At 37.4% G+C, this 17,079-nt stretch overlaps 1 protein-coding gene across 3 annotated transcripts in view; it reads left to right on the top strand.

The window, feature by feature from the left end:
• DENND1B (DENN domain containing 1B) overlaps positions 1 to 17,079 on the top strand; it is a 165,643-nt gene that overhangs the window by 80,373 nt on the left and 68,191 nt on the right. Inside the window, exons 6-10 of one of the 3 annotated variants that reach the window (XM_042029909.1) lie at positions 5,139 to 5,208; positions 6,993 to 7,073; positions 9,645 to 9,704; positions 11,511 to 11,564; positions 14,681 to 14,791. In XM_042029909.1, the coding sequence (XP_041885843.1) occupies positions 5,139 to 5,208; positions 6,993 to 7,073; positions 9,645 to 9,704; positions 11,511 to 11,564; positions 14,681 to 14,791 (376 nt within the window). The remainder of the gene's footprint in view (positions 1 to 5,138; positions 5,209 to 6,992; positions 7,074 to 9,644; positions 9,705 to 11,510; positions 11,565 to 14,680; positions 14,792 to 17,079) is intronic. The other 2 variants (XM_042029910.1, XM_042029911.1) reach the window with 2 other exon arrangements.

Below are 17,079 nucleotides of genomic sequence, written 5' to 3'. Positions count from 1 at the left end.
ACTAGAAGTTAGATTCCTGCTGATAGTTCAGGACTGTTAGTGGTTACCTGACTATTTGACAGAAAACATTTCCTCTCCTTTGTTTAACCTTTGACTCATGAATGTAAAAGTTTTATCAGAGCTGTAGTAGAAGCACCGGTGAGGTGGAAGTCTACTTATGGCAACAAGGGTTGTGCGTGACTTTGAATGAAAGTCTGAGCTCCTGCCTTGTGGCTCATTTGGATTAAGAGAAAATGCTAAGTATGTTTTTAATTAACCATGAAGTGTCTTGGTCTCTTGCTTTTGTGACAGACAGGGGCTGTACTTTTAAATAAAGACCCCTGTACTCTCAATTGGGGAATATGTATCTATTAATATTGTTTATGCTTTTATGTTTCTCTTGATTATGGAAGAAATATTTAGAGAAATTGTTGTGTATTTTTGGAGATTGTTCTATGTTTGTCTTGCATGTTTGTTTTTCAAACAGTTATTGATTGTAACTTGAGGAATGCAAGGACAGTGGCTACAATTAAAGAAAAATAAATAAGAAAGCAGTAGTGGTTTCATAGTTTAAGAACTGAAATTAATTTAAGCTTCCAAATACATTAAAACTGGACATTAAAGCCCTGATTTTCCTCTGCTTTCTCTACTGTGAAGGGGCTTCACTGATAACCTTTAGATGTTTTCTTAAGACAATTAATTATGAAATGTACTGACTGCTCATAAATAATTTTATGAATATAGGTATGGTGGTGAGGTTTTTCTGGTAATGGACTTTAATTTTGATTTTATCTGTTGTTAAAGTACATATTAGTGTGCTAGTTCTGAGTTAGGAGGAGTAATATATTACAGGTCTCCTCTGTCAAATTCAGCTACTTAAAATCTGCGTGTTTCAGACAATGTGTTTCTCTACTGACTTGAAAAAAAAGAGTTACCCAACTAATAGATGCTGATGGACATTTGTGTGCTGGATGAATTTTCTGTACATAGACTAGTTCTGTGCTAGCAAAGATTAAATAATTCTGCAACATTTTTTAACAGGACAAGCTAAGAAGATTCTTTGACCTGTTATGCTTCTGGATTTTAGCTGTCATACACACAAATGCCAAACAAGCAAACAAGGCCAAGTGCCAGGTGCTGCCCTTGGGCCACAACAGCCCCATGCAGCATTCCAGGCTGGGGCAGAGTGGCTGGAAAGCTGCCTGATGGAAAAGGACCTGGAACTGCTGGTCAAAAGCAGCTGAACAAGAGCCAGCTGTGCACAGGTGGCCAAAGAGGCCAAGGGCATCCTGGCTTCAATCAGGAATAGTGTGGCCAGCAGGACCCGGGCAGGGGTTGTCCCCCTGTACTGGGCACTGGTCAGGCAGCACCTTGAACCGTGTGTTTGGCTTTGGGCCGATCACTTCAGGAAGGGCATTGAGATGCTGGAGAGTGTCCAGAGAAGGGCAATGGAGCTGGGGAAGGGTTTGGAGCACAAGTCTGATCAGGAGCAGCTGAGGGAGCTGGGGGTGTTTAGCCTGGAGAAAAGGAGGCTCGGGGGGAGCTTACAGATCTCTACAACTACTTGAAAGAAGGGTGCAGCCAGGTGGGAGTCGGGCTCTCTCCCGGGTAATAAGGTGTGGGGCAAGAGGAAATGGCCTCAATTTACACCATTAGAGGTTTAGATTGGATATTAGGAAAAATTTCTTCATAGAAAGCATTGCTGAACACTGGAACAGGCTGCCCGGGGCGGTGGTGGATTCACCATCCCTGGAGGGATTTAAAAGGCCTGTAGGTGTGGTGCTTTGGGATGTAGTTTAGTGGTAGATTTGGCAATGCTGAATTGATGGTTGGACTTGGTGGTCTTACAGGTCTTTTCCAACCTACAGGATTCTATGATTCTACATACAATTCTTTGTCCAATGTGATACACTGGATAAAGATGTAAAGCCTATGTCATCCAGTGTTTATCTGTGAATAAATCTGTTTACAAGAGTAGTCCAAATCAATTAATAGGATTATTAACAAACGTGCTTCCAAAATTAGCTGATGATAAAAGAGGACAAAAGTGTCGCTTGACAACCTCGAGGATTTAACAAATTGCAAAGAGCTTGTACTTGGTCTTTGAGTTGAGAATCTGAAATACCACCTGATGGTATCTTTATTATGAACAAACACAACTGTGTTTACTCCTGAAGGTAGAGATGCGTCGTATATGCACACATGCAAATGCACTCTTTATTGTTCATGAAAAAACAAGTATGATTCTTTATTATGCTGAATTAATTACAATTAGCAAATACATAAAAGAAAAATATAAAGGGAACTTTTTTGCTTCCAATAGATCTTTGTAATATTTTGTTGAAGAACATTATAATTAAAAATACTGATAAAAGCTTTTGCAATTAGGCCATACCATTGAAGAAGTGAAGATTATGTAGAAAAGAAGCAGAGGACAGGTTCTGGCAGCCTTTGGTTTCATGCCATATCATGTAATGGAGTACTTGTTTTGATTTCCTTAATTTTTCAGGTTTAAGAGGCATGTTGAAATTATATTAACCTTGTGTCTGTGGTTATAAGGCTTAAAGCAATTATTTTTCCATTCTTTCAGCTCATAAAAAAAATTGACTTTTGTAAACTATGGTCAAGTAGGATGTTTTTCTTTGTGGTTTTGTTGCACAAAGACATGGAAGTGTATCATCAACCTGATGTTGCTAAGGGAAGAAATTTCTATCCAAGTGCTCTGGTCAGCATGCCTTGCTGTATGAAAGAAAAATCTCCCTGGGCTTTCTGTTAGGGTTCATTATTTTCAAATAATTAATTTGACCTTTTTAAATGCTTAAAAGTTGCATTTAATTTTTCTTTTCTCACTAATAAGGGAGTTGAGATTATGCATAGAGGAAAGAAGTATAGTTCATATTTCCTCGAAGTAGGAGAATTTATTTTTATAGAATGCTGTTCATAAATGTTCGTTATCAAAAATAGATGATCAGATGAGATTTTGGAGTATTCTACAGCAAAATATGCTGGGGTCGGGTATACTGTTAACACAGAGGTGATAGCAAGGGACTGGAAAGCGTTTAGGTGGTCTAACCCATTTGTGTGTGCAGTGTTATAAAAATATCTTGCAATTTACACCTACCGTGTACCTTGCCTTTGACAAAATGCTAGGACAGTGTCCCAGTCCCTGCTGTAATTCTGGGCTGTGAAGCAGTTCCACAGCTCTGACGTTTGCAGAAACTCTGAACACTGCAGTGAGCAATTCTGTTTGCCTCTCTGTGCTGTGTTTCAGTGGTGTGTAACAGCAGGTTAACGTGATTTGAGAAGATAATAGAATAGGAGTCCTAGGTGAAAGAATGCTCAAAGATCAGATGTTTTAGGTGCTGATGTGGTGGGTGTTTTACAAGGGCATGGAACATTCACACCTGTAAGCACCTTACAAAGGTGCACTACAGTAAATTTTATGATTGTATCAAGAATATATTGAAATGCAAATGCAATAGTGTTACACCTTAACCACTGTCAGCAATACCAAGCATTAAAAATGTCTGTGAGCATTACGAGAGGTTGGTGTTGTTTTGATTAATAGCCAGCACAATGTATGGTAAAGTGTGATAAAGACATTAATATGGTGGCTTTAAGGAAATCATTAAATCATTGCCTCTGTCTCTTCAGCTTGGCGAGAGTAAATTCATGATGGATTTCTGTGGCAGGTTTTTTTGGTTTTGGTTTTGTTTTTATAGGAGCCAGTAGTTAAGCATTTATAAAGACAGCAAAGATTGCTAGAAAATGCATTAACCATAACTGTGTTTGGATTTCTGCTTTTTCTTTACCCTAAGAATCAGGATCTGTTTCTAAAACCTTGCCAGCTACATACTGAGAACAGAGGTGTTACAAAGAAAACATAACCCTTCACTGGACTCACTGCACAAAGCAGTACTTGGCTTCTCTACCAGTCAGGGTTTCCCCTGCAGCTTTCCTTTCCCTATCAGGGAAAATATTTCAGTTCTGCATACTGGGTTTTTTCAGTTGTAGTTAGCATATTTCCTGAAATATATAAATTTGCAATTTAAGGTCTGTCTGCAGTGTGCACTAAAGCCTTTAAGAAGAATGTCTGTGGATTTACACTGCACTGAAGAATGAAGTCTGTAGTAGTGTTACATATGGGTATGAAATGTTCTAAAAACCTTTCAGGCTCTATTTCCTTTCCAGCTCCCCCTTCTAATCTCAAACAACTAATATTAGCTATACTATTACCAATTCAGTAACATTCTTTGTGATAAAATTCTGACATGAGAAGGTGTGCTATTTGTAAATAAGGCATGATTTATATTGTTACTATTTATCAGACTTAATAGCTTAAACAGTGATGGTGGAAAGTTCTGTAGCATGTGGTCGCTGATGATGTCACTGTTAAAGATAACTTCAATCAACAGATGGCAAAAATGCAACTGATACCACTGTGTTTGAGGGTTTTTTCTCATACTCTTCAGTTATGTCTGATTTATCTGGGATTCTGTTTAACTGAGTGAGAGTATTGCACTCATGGGCTGCAGACTTGTGTTAAAATCTCTTAAGTATTGATGTATCAGTGTGTTTGTGTTTACAGTATTGGGGAATGTTTTTAGTTTTGGAAGTTAATTTAATCTATAAAAATGACTTTATAGGGAGACCAAAATTCTTACACATAATGTAACATCTGTACTACTGCACAGCATTGCACCACTTGTCAGATAGGTGGTACCTGCTCTGCCCAGACAAAGTTGGTTTTTGTTCTCCAGGCAAGCAGCAGGTCTGTTCAGTCCCCTGGGTATAAGAGGATGTAGAATTTAAAAATTACAAATAACTACTGAAATCTGTAACAATTTACAGTAGTGGGAATGACATTAGAAAATGTTTCAAATGTGTTTTTGGTGCCTTGAAAATACTAAGAAATGTAAGTACTATGAGTTAATCTGTGGTTAATGAAACTTCATGCAAGTGTCCAGCATAAAGAAACCATCTATCTATACTGTGTATCAGTGATGTGCTATTAAATTAATGGGGAAAGGTTTTATATGCTTTTTATTTATATGTAGAGATGTTATAAAAATGTGCAAGTCAGATCAATCGTAGTATTTTATAAGCACTGGAAAAACACATTGATATTTTATTAAAACACTTTTTTCCTCCTGTTTTAGTTACCTACCATGGTTTGAGGTATACTACAAGCTCCTAAATACCCTGGCAGATTATTTAGCTAAAGAACAGGTAATTTTACATATTCTAGTTCTTTGTGTAAAATATTTTCCTTGAAATAGTACTCACCATTTGCAATACTGTAAAGGGATTCTATACTGTTTAGAAGTTTAAGGTTTTAGTAGGATTTAGAAGCAAGTTATACCCCTCCTACTGAAATTCAAAGAATCTGAACATACAGCTTCCACAGTCACTTGAATCCCACATTAATCTTAAAAAGCTGCTGAAAATATACCTTTATAATGTCAGTCTCAGCATAAACAGGTCCTGTGTGAAGTGTGAGCAAGTGTCACCTCACTGGAGAGCTGTATGACATATTGATTGTAAACTGTAGCTCTCTGGAACTATCTGATTATCAGCTGCAAACAGTTTTGTTCAGAACTGTATAAAAGATGATGTACTGTTTCACCCTTCATATTAACTAAAAACTACCTCTCGTAATTCTGACATCTCAAGTAACAAGCCAAAATTACTTGCAGCATTTGGTAAAGAATCATGATAGTTTAGTTTGCATATTCATGAGCAATTAGATGTATTCCAGGATTACACAGCAAAGGAGCTACTGGCATCTGTCTTTGCTGAGAACATCAAAGCTATACCTTTCTGCTTTAACTATAGTAGTGTACTAGATTATAATTTTTTTTAAAAAGCATCACTATTTAGTCATATGCTGTAGACTGGAAAAGCTGACATTTCAAAAATATATGAAGTATAGAATAAGCAATAATTACGCATTATAGTAAATGGACTGTGGAGAACGATGATACTTTATGTACAAACATAAATAAGAAGGTTTGGTGTTAGATGTGTGTTTCAATAAAGTGGAATATATGTAAGTCTTACAAATGCTATAATTAGACCTTGGGTTTAGTCCCTATTTCACTGTAATAGAAAAAATGGTTACTAAGGTTGTGTTTGAGGGAAAGGGATAGGGATTGTCTTGATCAGTGGTGCTGGCATTGCACTTCTTACTTCAAGCAATTTAGGTAGCAGGGTTTGTTGTTTTATGTACTGAGAGCTGTTTTGGTGGGTTGGAAAGTTTTAGCAGTGCATGGAGGCAGTTTGTTACACTGCCTGGTGCCATACCTGTTGCTGAGGAGGCTGTGGGAGGACATTGCTCCCTCCTGGCCCAGGTACTGTTCATCTGACCAAGGGCTAGACCCGAAAGTCTTGTTCATTGATATGGGGTCCAGTGGCAGCATCATCTTCTTACAGGGAGAGGCAGAAGCTTGCTGTAAACTCAAAGCAGTGTGTTTAAAAGTTGGCCCTGGCTTGCAACTGATGCTTTTGGTTTTACTTTGGCAACATAAAGAATTTAATCTCCACGAACCAAACACCTAAATGGAATGAAAACCCCAAACCAGCAAACCCTCCAAGCACTTCTCTTTCCCAAGTAAATGTCCCTTCTAGAGACCAAAGTGAGGGATCCTAGTTAAACCAGGTAGCTGCAAGTACATTTTAGTAAACCTTATTAACTGTTTTATGTGTTTTGATGAGGCATATTTAATAAAATTTTGAATAAACCTATATCATGGCTAACAGTTTTAGGAAGATGATGTCCAGGATGTACAGACCAGTTTTCAGTTGCAAATGGCTTAACTTGCAGATACGATCATTTTATGAGATACAAAGCTGGCCTGAATTTTATACTTAATATTTAAATACTTCACTGTGAATTGCAATTGTTTTGGTCATTAAATATTTATATCTCTTTGTCAATATGTAGTTTGATGTGTAGTAAATAGTAATTAGTTTTTATATGATAATTAACTACCTTTAAAATATATTCCCTGCAGGAAAATGACTCAAATGATTTGTTAAAATCATTGTATAGCCATCCTGTGCCAAAGGCGAATGCTTTAGTCAGTTTAAGTGTGGTAAGTATTTTTTTCTTTTTTAATTCCTACTGACTATGAAATAGTAGGTAAAGTTGAAAGAAGAAGAAACCTCAACCGTTTGAAAGAGTAAATTTATGTTGCTTCCCATCATTAACTGGCTTGGACAACCTTTTTTTATTTTTTTTTCCCTCTGTGCAGGGTAGAGTTTGTCTTGTGTTGTTTTCTAAAAGTCATAGTCATAAAGAAGCAGAAATTTGAAGTTTGCTCTGTGGATGAGAAACTAAACTGCAGTAGGATCTGACAGTGCTAGAACTACTTTTTTGTGCCTCCAGCTGTTTCATGTAGACAATTTTGGTTTCTCCTGCTGTGCATCAGGAGACACTAACTCAGTTTTATTGCCTCTTATGTCTGAGTAGGTACAGTTTCAGGATTGGTCAAAAGTCTGTGAAAGCTGGCTGCTTTCCCATCTTCCTTCTCCTTTTCCCTAGTTTTGCTTAATCATACAAAAATTCTGTAGGAAGAGCAGAAGTACACTGTTATGTGAAACTTTCGGCACATCTCGATGAAAGAATGTGTCCAGGCCTCCTTTGCTTTTGTGCTCTGACTTTTTGTGATGTGGCATGGGCTGTGGGGGAAGATGGTGTTGTTGCAGAAACATCTAAAAGGAGATATGTCATTGTTACAGTTCCTGGAGTTTTAACCAGAATTAGCTTATGGGTGCATGTTTAAACACACTTGTAGAGCCTGTGTGAAATATAAAGCCAGCACAGAACCTCTGCTGTCTCCGAGACATTGTGCATGTTCAGAGCATCTGTACGGTTACTGTGCTTGCCAGAAACAGCGTGCAAATACCTGGGGCTTGGTTGAACCATCACAGTTTGCAGGACACAGAAAGAAGTGATTTTGTAAAGGCTTTGCTTACACATGTACTGAAATATCGTTAGATTATTTGTCTTGACTTTGTGTGATTTCTTGTGACTTTTAGCTCATGTATTTTGGAAATGAGCCCCGTACTTCAGTTAAAGTGAGCACAGGTTCTAGGAAAGCTTCTGGCCCTATTATGAAGGCATAGAAAAATGGAGTCTACCACTTCTGTTCCAGCAGTTACTGATCCTTGCTGCTTAACTTAATGATTATTTTATTTTATTTTAATTTTTAATATTACAAATTCCTTGTTTTTCACTAGGCTATAGAGAGCTAATATTTTCTCCCCTTGTACAGTGCTAATTGACTGTATTTGAAAGTCCTTCCAGTCTTCTTTGTTGTTTTTCACCAGAACAATGAACTGGTTTTGAGGCTGCAGTTGGAATTGTTTCTGTTGATAAGTTTTTTCTTTCTGTTGTCAGTGTAATGTTTCAGTTCCTAGCGCCTTTGCCAAAAATACTTCTGTATATCAAATAATATTTTGCTATCATTAATTGCAGTATTACAACCAATTATAATTTGGCAACTCTAAAATGCTTTATAAAATGTCCATCAAAGCTTCTGTGGCTCAGAGGGAACATAGAGCACTTTTAAATATTTTTTCCTTTGTATTTCTCACAAAGTTCACCTTTCTAGAACTTGCCAACCTCAAAATGAATGTTGTGGGGAATGTGGAGATGGCTGTTTTGGTGAATACAGCTGGCTACACTGGAACGACAGATTGCTTGCTCTTAAGTCAATAGTTGGTTTTATTTCAGTGTTGTCTGACTTTGGAATTGTTTTTTTTCCTCAATTATGTCTTGTTCCCAGTTACATCAAAGAGTTTTGTAATCTTTCTAGCTGAACAGTGGTTATCTAAATGCAAACCTCTTGCCAAATGCTTGGCTGCAGGGACAGTCGAGCAAATATTGTGGGTTCAGATGGGGCAGAGGAGGGAGGAATGGGTCAGCTGGAATCCCAATGCTTGTTGGGTCTACAGGCATCTCTGTTTTTGTAATGCTGCAGGGAGCAGGGAAATATTTATTGCCACTTTCAGTTCTAGTCTTCTGTATTGATATTTCTTTCTTGGCCCTCATAAATAAATAAGTGACCATCAGGAGTAATAGCCTTAAAAATAATTGTGGAAATGACATCATGAGGTGGCTTTTCCTTGTGCCAGGATCAGTCTGGTTCAGATTTCATTCACTCAGATGTGCTGCAGGGTAAAGGCTCATGGGTGCTGCAGCAGGGTTTGGGTGGCAGCCCACAGTGGTCCTTAGGACTGTGTGTGCATAACCATGCATAAATTACATCCAATATCTGGATACATGGTGTTTCCTAGCAATCCTTGGTCAGGAGACACCAAAATACCTTTGTCCAGTTAGGGACCAAGTTCTACTCTCACCTGTTGGTCCCAGTAACAAATATTCTGCAGCTGAAATTTATGAGGTGGTTATTTGTTCTGTGAAACATGAGCTTAAAAATAATTTGGGTCACTTTCCTTTTTAAAAAAGTTTTAAAAATTTTGTTGTTTTTGGAAAAGCCAGCTAAGTCTGAGTTCAAATGGGGGAAGAATAAAAGGAATAAAACTTAACTTTCAGCCAATATTTTAAACATGGAATATTACAAGCAGTACAGCCAGCTTTGGCCTTTTTTGTTGGAAAACTCAAAAGTCAACTGTTCAATCTTTCTCTCATCTTGCATAAGAACCAAGAGATGATTTTTGCAAGTGAGCAAGTTTTGAAAAAACAGCCTTGTCTTGTATCGGTGAGTTTTAAAGGCACTGACTATCTAAAGCCTATCGTAATTAAAGAAATAATCACTTGCTATGGGATATTTCTGTTGATTTGAGGCTTATTTATACCTGTCCTTTGGGAAATTCTGCTGCTGTCTTTGGCCTAAAAGACCAGTCTAATATCAGCATACCTTTTCTGTTTCAGTCCAGCTTCAGAGCTATGTGTGTGTGCATCATAATGCTTTTGTAAAACCTGCTATGAAAATCAAACCCTTGAACTGATGAGCAAAACTTGCATTTTCCAGTGTCCTTTTTAGAGAAAACTTCATAGAGGACAGCAGCTATTGATTTAGTATCTCTTCCAAGGTCATACATCTTCCTAAGCGAGTTCACAAAGATGTGCAAGGACTCCATACCACAGTGTTTCTGCTGCTTTATGGCTCTTAATGACTGCAGTGATGGCTTTTGCTTCTCATAGTTCTGGCTTCCTTTTCTGTTTAATTAGTGAAATATTATTACTTTGTTAATTAGAAATGATTACTTCTCCAAGTTAATAACTTCATTACTCAGAAATCTTTTGATAAATATTCTGTGACCTTATTATGTATAGGGAATAATTTTCTGTTTTCAATATACTTCTGAAGAATGCAGGCATTCTGTCTGAGTCTAATCTGAATATTTTCCTCTTCTTGACCGGAGAAAAAAATCTCTTTTTTTCCTGTGTTGATGTGAAACAATACCTGTGATATTTATTGTGCAAGTGGTATGATGTTTATGGGATGCCTTTTTTAAGCCAATTTTTTCCTTAAATTTTAACTATTGCCAAATGACCTAATTTGTGGGGAAAATTCTCTATTAAATGTATCAAGCTGGTTTAATAAGTCTCCTACACAGACTTAATACTATTAATTTTTTTTTCTTGAAGGCAAGACACATTTAAGTCTTATAGACTTTGGTTTGATATATCTTTTTCAAATTTGACTTGAAAACAAGCTATGTCTTTGTGTTGCTAATTATAATTGTAAAAATATACTGTAAGAACAAAAGAAGTCTGGAAAAATGTAAAAATTCTGTTAAAAACAAATGCTAAAACCCCAATAATTATCTTATTTACTTACTTTGCACTGAGGTTCTTTCTCCTTCAAGATTTAGACTAACGTGCAAAAATGCCTTAAAATTTCTGAGCTAAATCCATGTCTGATAACTAATAAGAGCATTGGATTAATGAGGGTAATTTAAATTATATCTGGTTTTAGTTTAATCCATTTTATATTTACATCCTAGATGGCCTCAAACTAAGATGCGTAAAATTGTTAATGTATTTCATAAATGATTGCAGAATCTCAGGCTTCAGATCTTGCATTACTGTTAGCACATTTTTGATACAAAGATGTTTGGAAAGAAAGGAGAATTGTATATCAAGTAATAATATTTCTGTTCTAATTATCTTTCTCATGTGAATGGTTTTTCTTTTCCATTCTAAATTTACATTTTGTCCTTTAACTTTTTTTTTTTTGCAATTTTTAATTCAGTGCTTAATTTAATCAATGCTATTCTCAGGCTCGTGACAACATTTAAAGCTGGCTTAATTTCAGTGTTATTTCAAAACTGAAGCCCAGTATTTTGTTCCCTTGGTTTTGTGCTATGCAGAACCAGAGCTTGTCATTTCATGTTGTGATCTGCTTAATTCTTTGTCTAGCAGCAGCAAGAATGCTATTAGAGAAATGGCTATTTGCTTAAACACAGATGGGGTTGGAAATCCTAAATGCTGGGTTCTTAAGAAAAGAATTCTTTTTCCTGTGTGCATAAATTATCAATTATTTTTTCCCATCGATTAGCACTCGTATTTCATTACTCCTGATATAACTGGATTGCCAACTATCCCTGAAAGTGTAAGTATTCCATTTCTTATTTAACCTCATTTTGGGCTAGGCTGAACTTTTGCTTTTATCAAGAGGAGATTTTTTTTTTCCAAGACCGTTTTTAGAAATGATTGATGTTTATTATTGCAACCTTTAGCTGGTAGTTACTGTTGCATTCATTAACCCCTTTTAAAGCATTAACAGGACATTTCTGACCACTGCTATATCCACCCTTTGCTCGTAGTTACTTGGCTTCTTTGCATTTACTAGGATTACTTACGTAAAATATATTCCACTTCTGCACCTCGTGTTTTATTTGAATACTTGCCCTTTAGACAGTGCATTGCTAAGCTGCAAGTTCAGCCTTCAAGATACACATTTTTTGTGCAAGAAGGTGTTGTTTCCGGCTTTTTGAAAACATGCTGTACCTGCTTACCCTTGGATGCTAACCAAGCACCAGGAACAGAGGTTTGGGGCTTTTTTTTTTGGTTGTTGTTTTTATTTACTTTATGAAGACTTGCATTCTGTAAATGCTAAGTCCTGAATGGTGCTGTGGGTAAAGCACAAATGGGAAATCTTGGATCACGTTCTCTATGATATGTTTAGCTAGATAGCATCTCATAAAAGAGCTTTGAAGGGTCCTTTTTCCCCCCCTCCAGCCTCCAAATCTGGAATGGTATATGGCTGTATGAGTGTGTTTTTACACTTTCAAACAGTGACTTCCTTCTGGAAGTTAAGCGGTTGGGGTTCCCAAAATCATGCAGTGCCCCAGAGCTCATGCCTGGTGGATGATGGTGTTGGGGCAGCAGGGAGCTGCTCCCAGCTCCCCGTGGCGTCCCGTGATGCGGGGTGGGATGGGCCAGGGAAGGACATAGAGAAACACCAGTGGAGAGGAGCAGGAGGGTGCTGGTAGCAGAGAGGAGGCCTGAGGGTACATCTGTGCTGGTGAGAAGGAGTTTAAGATGGTGGCATGGACCATGTTGCAACCTAAGAGACCAGGGAAAGTTGCTGGATGGAGGAATAAGAGAGGACACTTGTTGCTAGGGCTCATTGGGCAGGACAGGGCTTAGTTTTTTAAATTTATGTCTTCATCTGTTTCACCTTATGTTTTGAATGCCTCTGTTTTTAAGGAATCTCTTAACTTACTGTTTGGGGTTCTAATAGAACATAGTTTTGGAGGCTAGAAGGTGTGTTATGGGCTCAAATTGAAGAAAATATGGGAAAGCATCTATCTGGACCTGTGGCTGATGGAGGATCTTGCAATGATGCCAGTGTAGATTTATTTTTCTTGTTTGAGAAAGGTAATTTTTAGCTGCCTTTCTATAATTATTTTTTACTGCATTAATAGAAGTCTCATCCTTTCAGTGTGAATCAAAATAGTAAGGTACTAATGGAGAGCTAGAACATGCAAGGAGTGAAGAGATGAGGTAATTACAGTAAACTGGCCATAAAATGCATTTTTTTACCTTTTGTTTTAAGGTTCACGTATTTCAGGGGCAGTAACTTTTCAGATGTAACAGAGAAATAACTGTGGCTGTTTCCCAAAGACAAATTGGTCTGTACAAGATTGTGAACTGTTTTTTACCACGGCTTTTTCAGCAAGGAATCAGCACACCATTATCAACTGCAGTGTTGGAGGGTGTCTAAGATAAACTGGACTCAAATCCTCATGGTGCATCAGCCTCTGACAACCCCTTAAAAGTAGCACTTGAAAGACCAGAGGGTTTTTTCTGAAATTGAGTGTTTGTAGCCTTAAAGCTCTGGTTTTTATCTCTTCCAAAATTCTATGCAACATGGACCAAGTATAACTCTACTACTTCATGTCTTGAAATTAATAATGGGTTTATGAATTTGCATGAAGCTAGATTGGCTGTTGGATCTTTCTTTGTCTTTTCAATTTCTTTGGGGGTTTTTTTTGTGGTTTTTGTTTTGTTTTGTTTTTGGTTTTTTTTGTGGTTTTGTTTTGTTTTGTTTAATGTTGCAATATATCCAAAAGGGAAGTCACTCCACTCTGAAGCTTTTCCTACTCATCTTGCCCTGGCTGTTTTTTCAGGGCTGGGAGGCCTTACTGTTGTGTGTTGGCCACATCCAGAATAGAATAGAATAGAACAGAATAGAATAGAATGTTAGTGTACAATTCCACTGTTGATGTCTGTCCTTCTGCTAGGGCCTGTCCTTGATAGACCTCCTACATGAACATTCAGTGACATTGTTGTCCCTGAGAACAGGTGAACAGGAGTTCTGGTTGCAGATATGATAATGAATATGTGAAATTAAATATTTTGCATATTGGGGGCTGTATTAGTATATTTTCATACATGTTCTCCACTGTTTACAAAAATTTGCTGTTTTCCAGGCGTTTTTGCTGCTAGCTATTTTAGCTTATTCAGAACTTGTGTGTCTCTGGCGCTGTGCCCTGCAGGAATAACTGTTACATTCAGCTGGAACACAGAGATACCCCCACCTTTTTCTCTTTTGCCCCCACTTTTCTGATGTCTGAACTATTAATGGGAGGTGCTGGTTGCTTTGCCTCTGATTAAACCCCACAGTGGGATTCTTATCAGGGGTGAAAAGGGTGGTTGCAGGAAGAACCCAGTACTTTCCACCAGTTCTGCTGGACGTTTGATGTCCTGGCACACACAGCTCAAGCAAAAGCTTGATGTTCTTCAACAAGCTGTTTTGCTGTACTTGAAATGGAATAAAATGTGTTGACTTTGGGAGAGCCTGGCTAAGTAGCAGTTTTATTACTGTAGCTGTGACAGACCAGTTATCACAGTGGTGGAAGATCCCTTCCTGAGTTGGAAGTAATGGTCACCTTAAAAGCATATGGGGATATTGGTATAATAACCAATCTCATAATCTTTCCAATTTGAGAAAACAAAAGGGCAAATCTAAGTCACAAGCATAATGAAATGAGTGAAATATTAACAGCTTACACCACAGTTAACTTTTCATTTGCTTTAAAACCCAATTAATTATTTTTAAAGTGCACAGGTTTTGGTGGAAAGGGATTTCTTTAATAGTTTGGGGTTTGTTTTTTTTCCCCACCTACTAATTTGACAAAAATGTTCACAAGTAATGTATATCAAATGTTCCACTTAGCTACTACTGTTGCTATATTATTAACTTCTTTTTTATTTAAACAGAGAAACCTCACTGAATATTTTGTTGCTGTGGATGTGAACAACATGCTGCAACTTTATGCCAGTATGTTGCATGAGAGACGAATCATTATTACCTCCAGCAAACTAAGCACTGTAAGTACTTCACACATCTCCTTTTAAGTAGGATATATTGAACATTTCACAAAATGACCTGCAGACCTTTGTGGTTTTAGATATGTTCCATGTGTACTTAAAAGACAATATCTACATACTCTTCTAATATATGGTTTTAGTCTGGCTCTTGAAGTACAAAAGTCTGATTTATGTAAGACCTACTCAGATACATTAAGTCAGGTTAATTATTTTTCTTATCGGGAGATGAGAGTTCTTTAACTCTCCCAAGTTCATTTTTGTGCCTTCTAACCTAAAAAGAATTCTTAAGGGCTATTATAAGATCTTTATTATTCACTTGTGGCTTATTCCATTGGAGCTACTTGAAAGAAATCAAGGGTCCCTAATAATAGCTGCTATCCTAACCTGGTAATAGGTAGATTCATCTTTGTTAGAGTGGTTTGGGAGTGCACACTGTAATATCTCTGATTTGGAGCAGCTCTTCAGACTGTCAATAACGTACAACTCAAAATCGCGGTTTTTTAATTAAAGGTTTTAAGCTGCTGCTCACATTAAAATTTTTTTCCCCCCTCTTATGCCTTCTTAGACTGCATTTTGCATTTGTTTGGAAAGTATGCCTAAATATTCAGATGCCATTTTATTTTACTCTTCACAGAATCTTACAGGTTTTTAAAATCCCCTGTATTTTGAAAATACTCCCAAGTCAATTTTGCATCAGTACAAGACTGTCACTTTATAACCAAGCTTTACTCATAGAGTATAATTCTTACACAGAATCTTTAGCTTATTAAGCACTGTTACCTTAATTTTTTTGAAGAATGCTGTGTAAAACATTTTGCTTGATATGCTGTCTGTGGTGGAAAATCATTTCTGTGTTTCTGAACACTGGTAATTGCACTACCAAAGAAATGAACACATGGGTACAAGGTTGGATATAGTACTAAAAATTACTATTTTCAAAGACTTGCAAGTGCTGTAAGGAGTGAGAATTCTCTGATTATAAATAGTGGATAAAACTCCTTTCAATTTTTTTGAGTCCAAAGTAAATTGAAGCTAGAGAAGATTCAGAATTGCCATAAAGGGCTGACAGGTTTTACAACTGCAGGTTGTAGTCGTGATTATATAATTTCCTTATTATTTTTTAAATACCACGGTGTTGGGTCCCTGGATCTGTGACCAGCACTGCAGTTAGGGCAGTGCACAGAGGCAGCACTTGCCCTGTGCTCTGCAGGGTGTGGAGCCAAGTCAGTCCTGGGAATTGCAGTGAAGCAAACACGGGGTCATACAAGCAGAGGCCATGTGAACAACGGAAAGCCAGCAAAATAAATACTAAATGAATTTAAACAATCTTCACATTACTAGTTTCTGATATATTTTTAACAACCAAAGATTTTACTTTTTCCTAGGAATTTTCTGTATTTTATTAGAGGGTTTTTTTTCCCCTCTCCATGCTCCCCCTTCCCTTCCTGAAATGGCTAGGGCAAGAATTGTGCTTTACAACACAGTAGTAAGACCTGAATGGGCAAATAGATTTTGAAGGGAAAGCTCTTTCAAAGAATCTGTTTTAGCAGAAGCTCACATGATGTAGCAAAACTGGGGAATCAGAATTTTTTTTCACTTTGCCAGTCTGAAACACTGCTTGCTATATTTAAGGGGAAAAAAAAAAAGGGGGGGGGGAAAGAAATACACCATTTAAAAAACTCAGCTCCAATGATGCCCCAGTCAACCTTGTTTTACTGCTCCAGTAGAGAGGAGATAGGAATCATGATGGCAGCTCTGAGCCCATGGAAGATTCATTCTGCAGGTGAGCACGTGTCTGTCTGCTTGACACGATTTAGAATTGTACTCTCAGCCTACATTTGGATCTGTTTAAGACTTGTTTTTGTTAGGCTGAACATCCCAGCTGGTCTCTATTGCTATGATGTGACAAGCCATGAGGAAGCACCAGAATTAGACTGTGCTGATCTAGACTACCTTATTTACATGATCAAATTCCTTTTTGGAAGTCATTACAGAACAACAGATAGAATATTCTGGTTGTGAGAAATTTCCACTTTGTTTACAGTTCAGCTGTTTATTCCTAACCTTTTAATGAATTAATAGTGATCTTGCCTATGTCTTCACTTGAAAATAATTTATGTCACTTTCCAGATGTTTGTAGTGGTGTTTGGACATCCTGGAGTGTCCCCAAGCTGTGAATGTAAATAGTGGCTTGCAGGTCAAATCCAAAATGAGACAGCACACCAGCTTCACTTTCTTTCTAGTTGGTTTTTCAGTCTCCTAGCATTACTTAAGTCATGGCTATACAA

Source organism: Corvus kubaryi, unplaced genomic scaffold (genome assembly GCF_017639235.1).
Source record: "Corvus kubaryi isolate FWS band 111438036 unplaced genomic scaffold, C.kubaryi_AGA036_p1.0 37334, whole genome shotgun sequence".
Taxonomy (NCBI): domain Eukaryota; kingdom Metazoa; phylum Chordata; class Aves; order Passeriformes; family Corvidae; genus Corvus; species Corvus kubaryi.
Note: the sequence above shows the minus strand (reverse complement) of the source record. Positions and strands in the feature narration are given on the sequence as shown.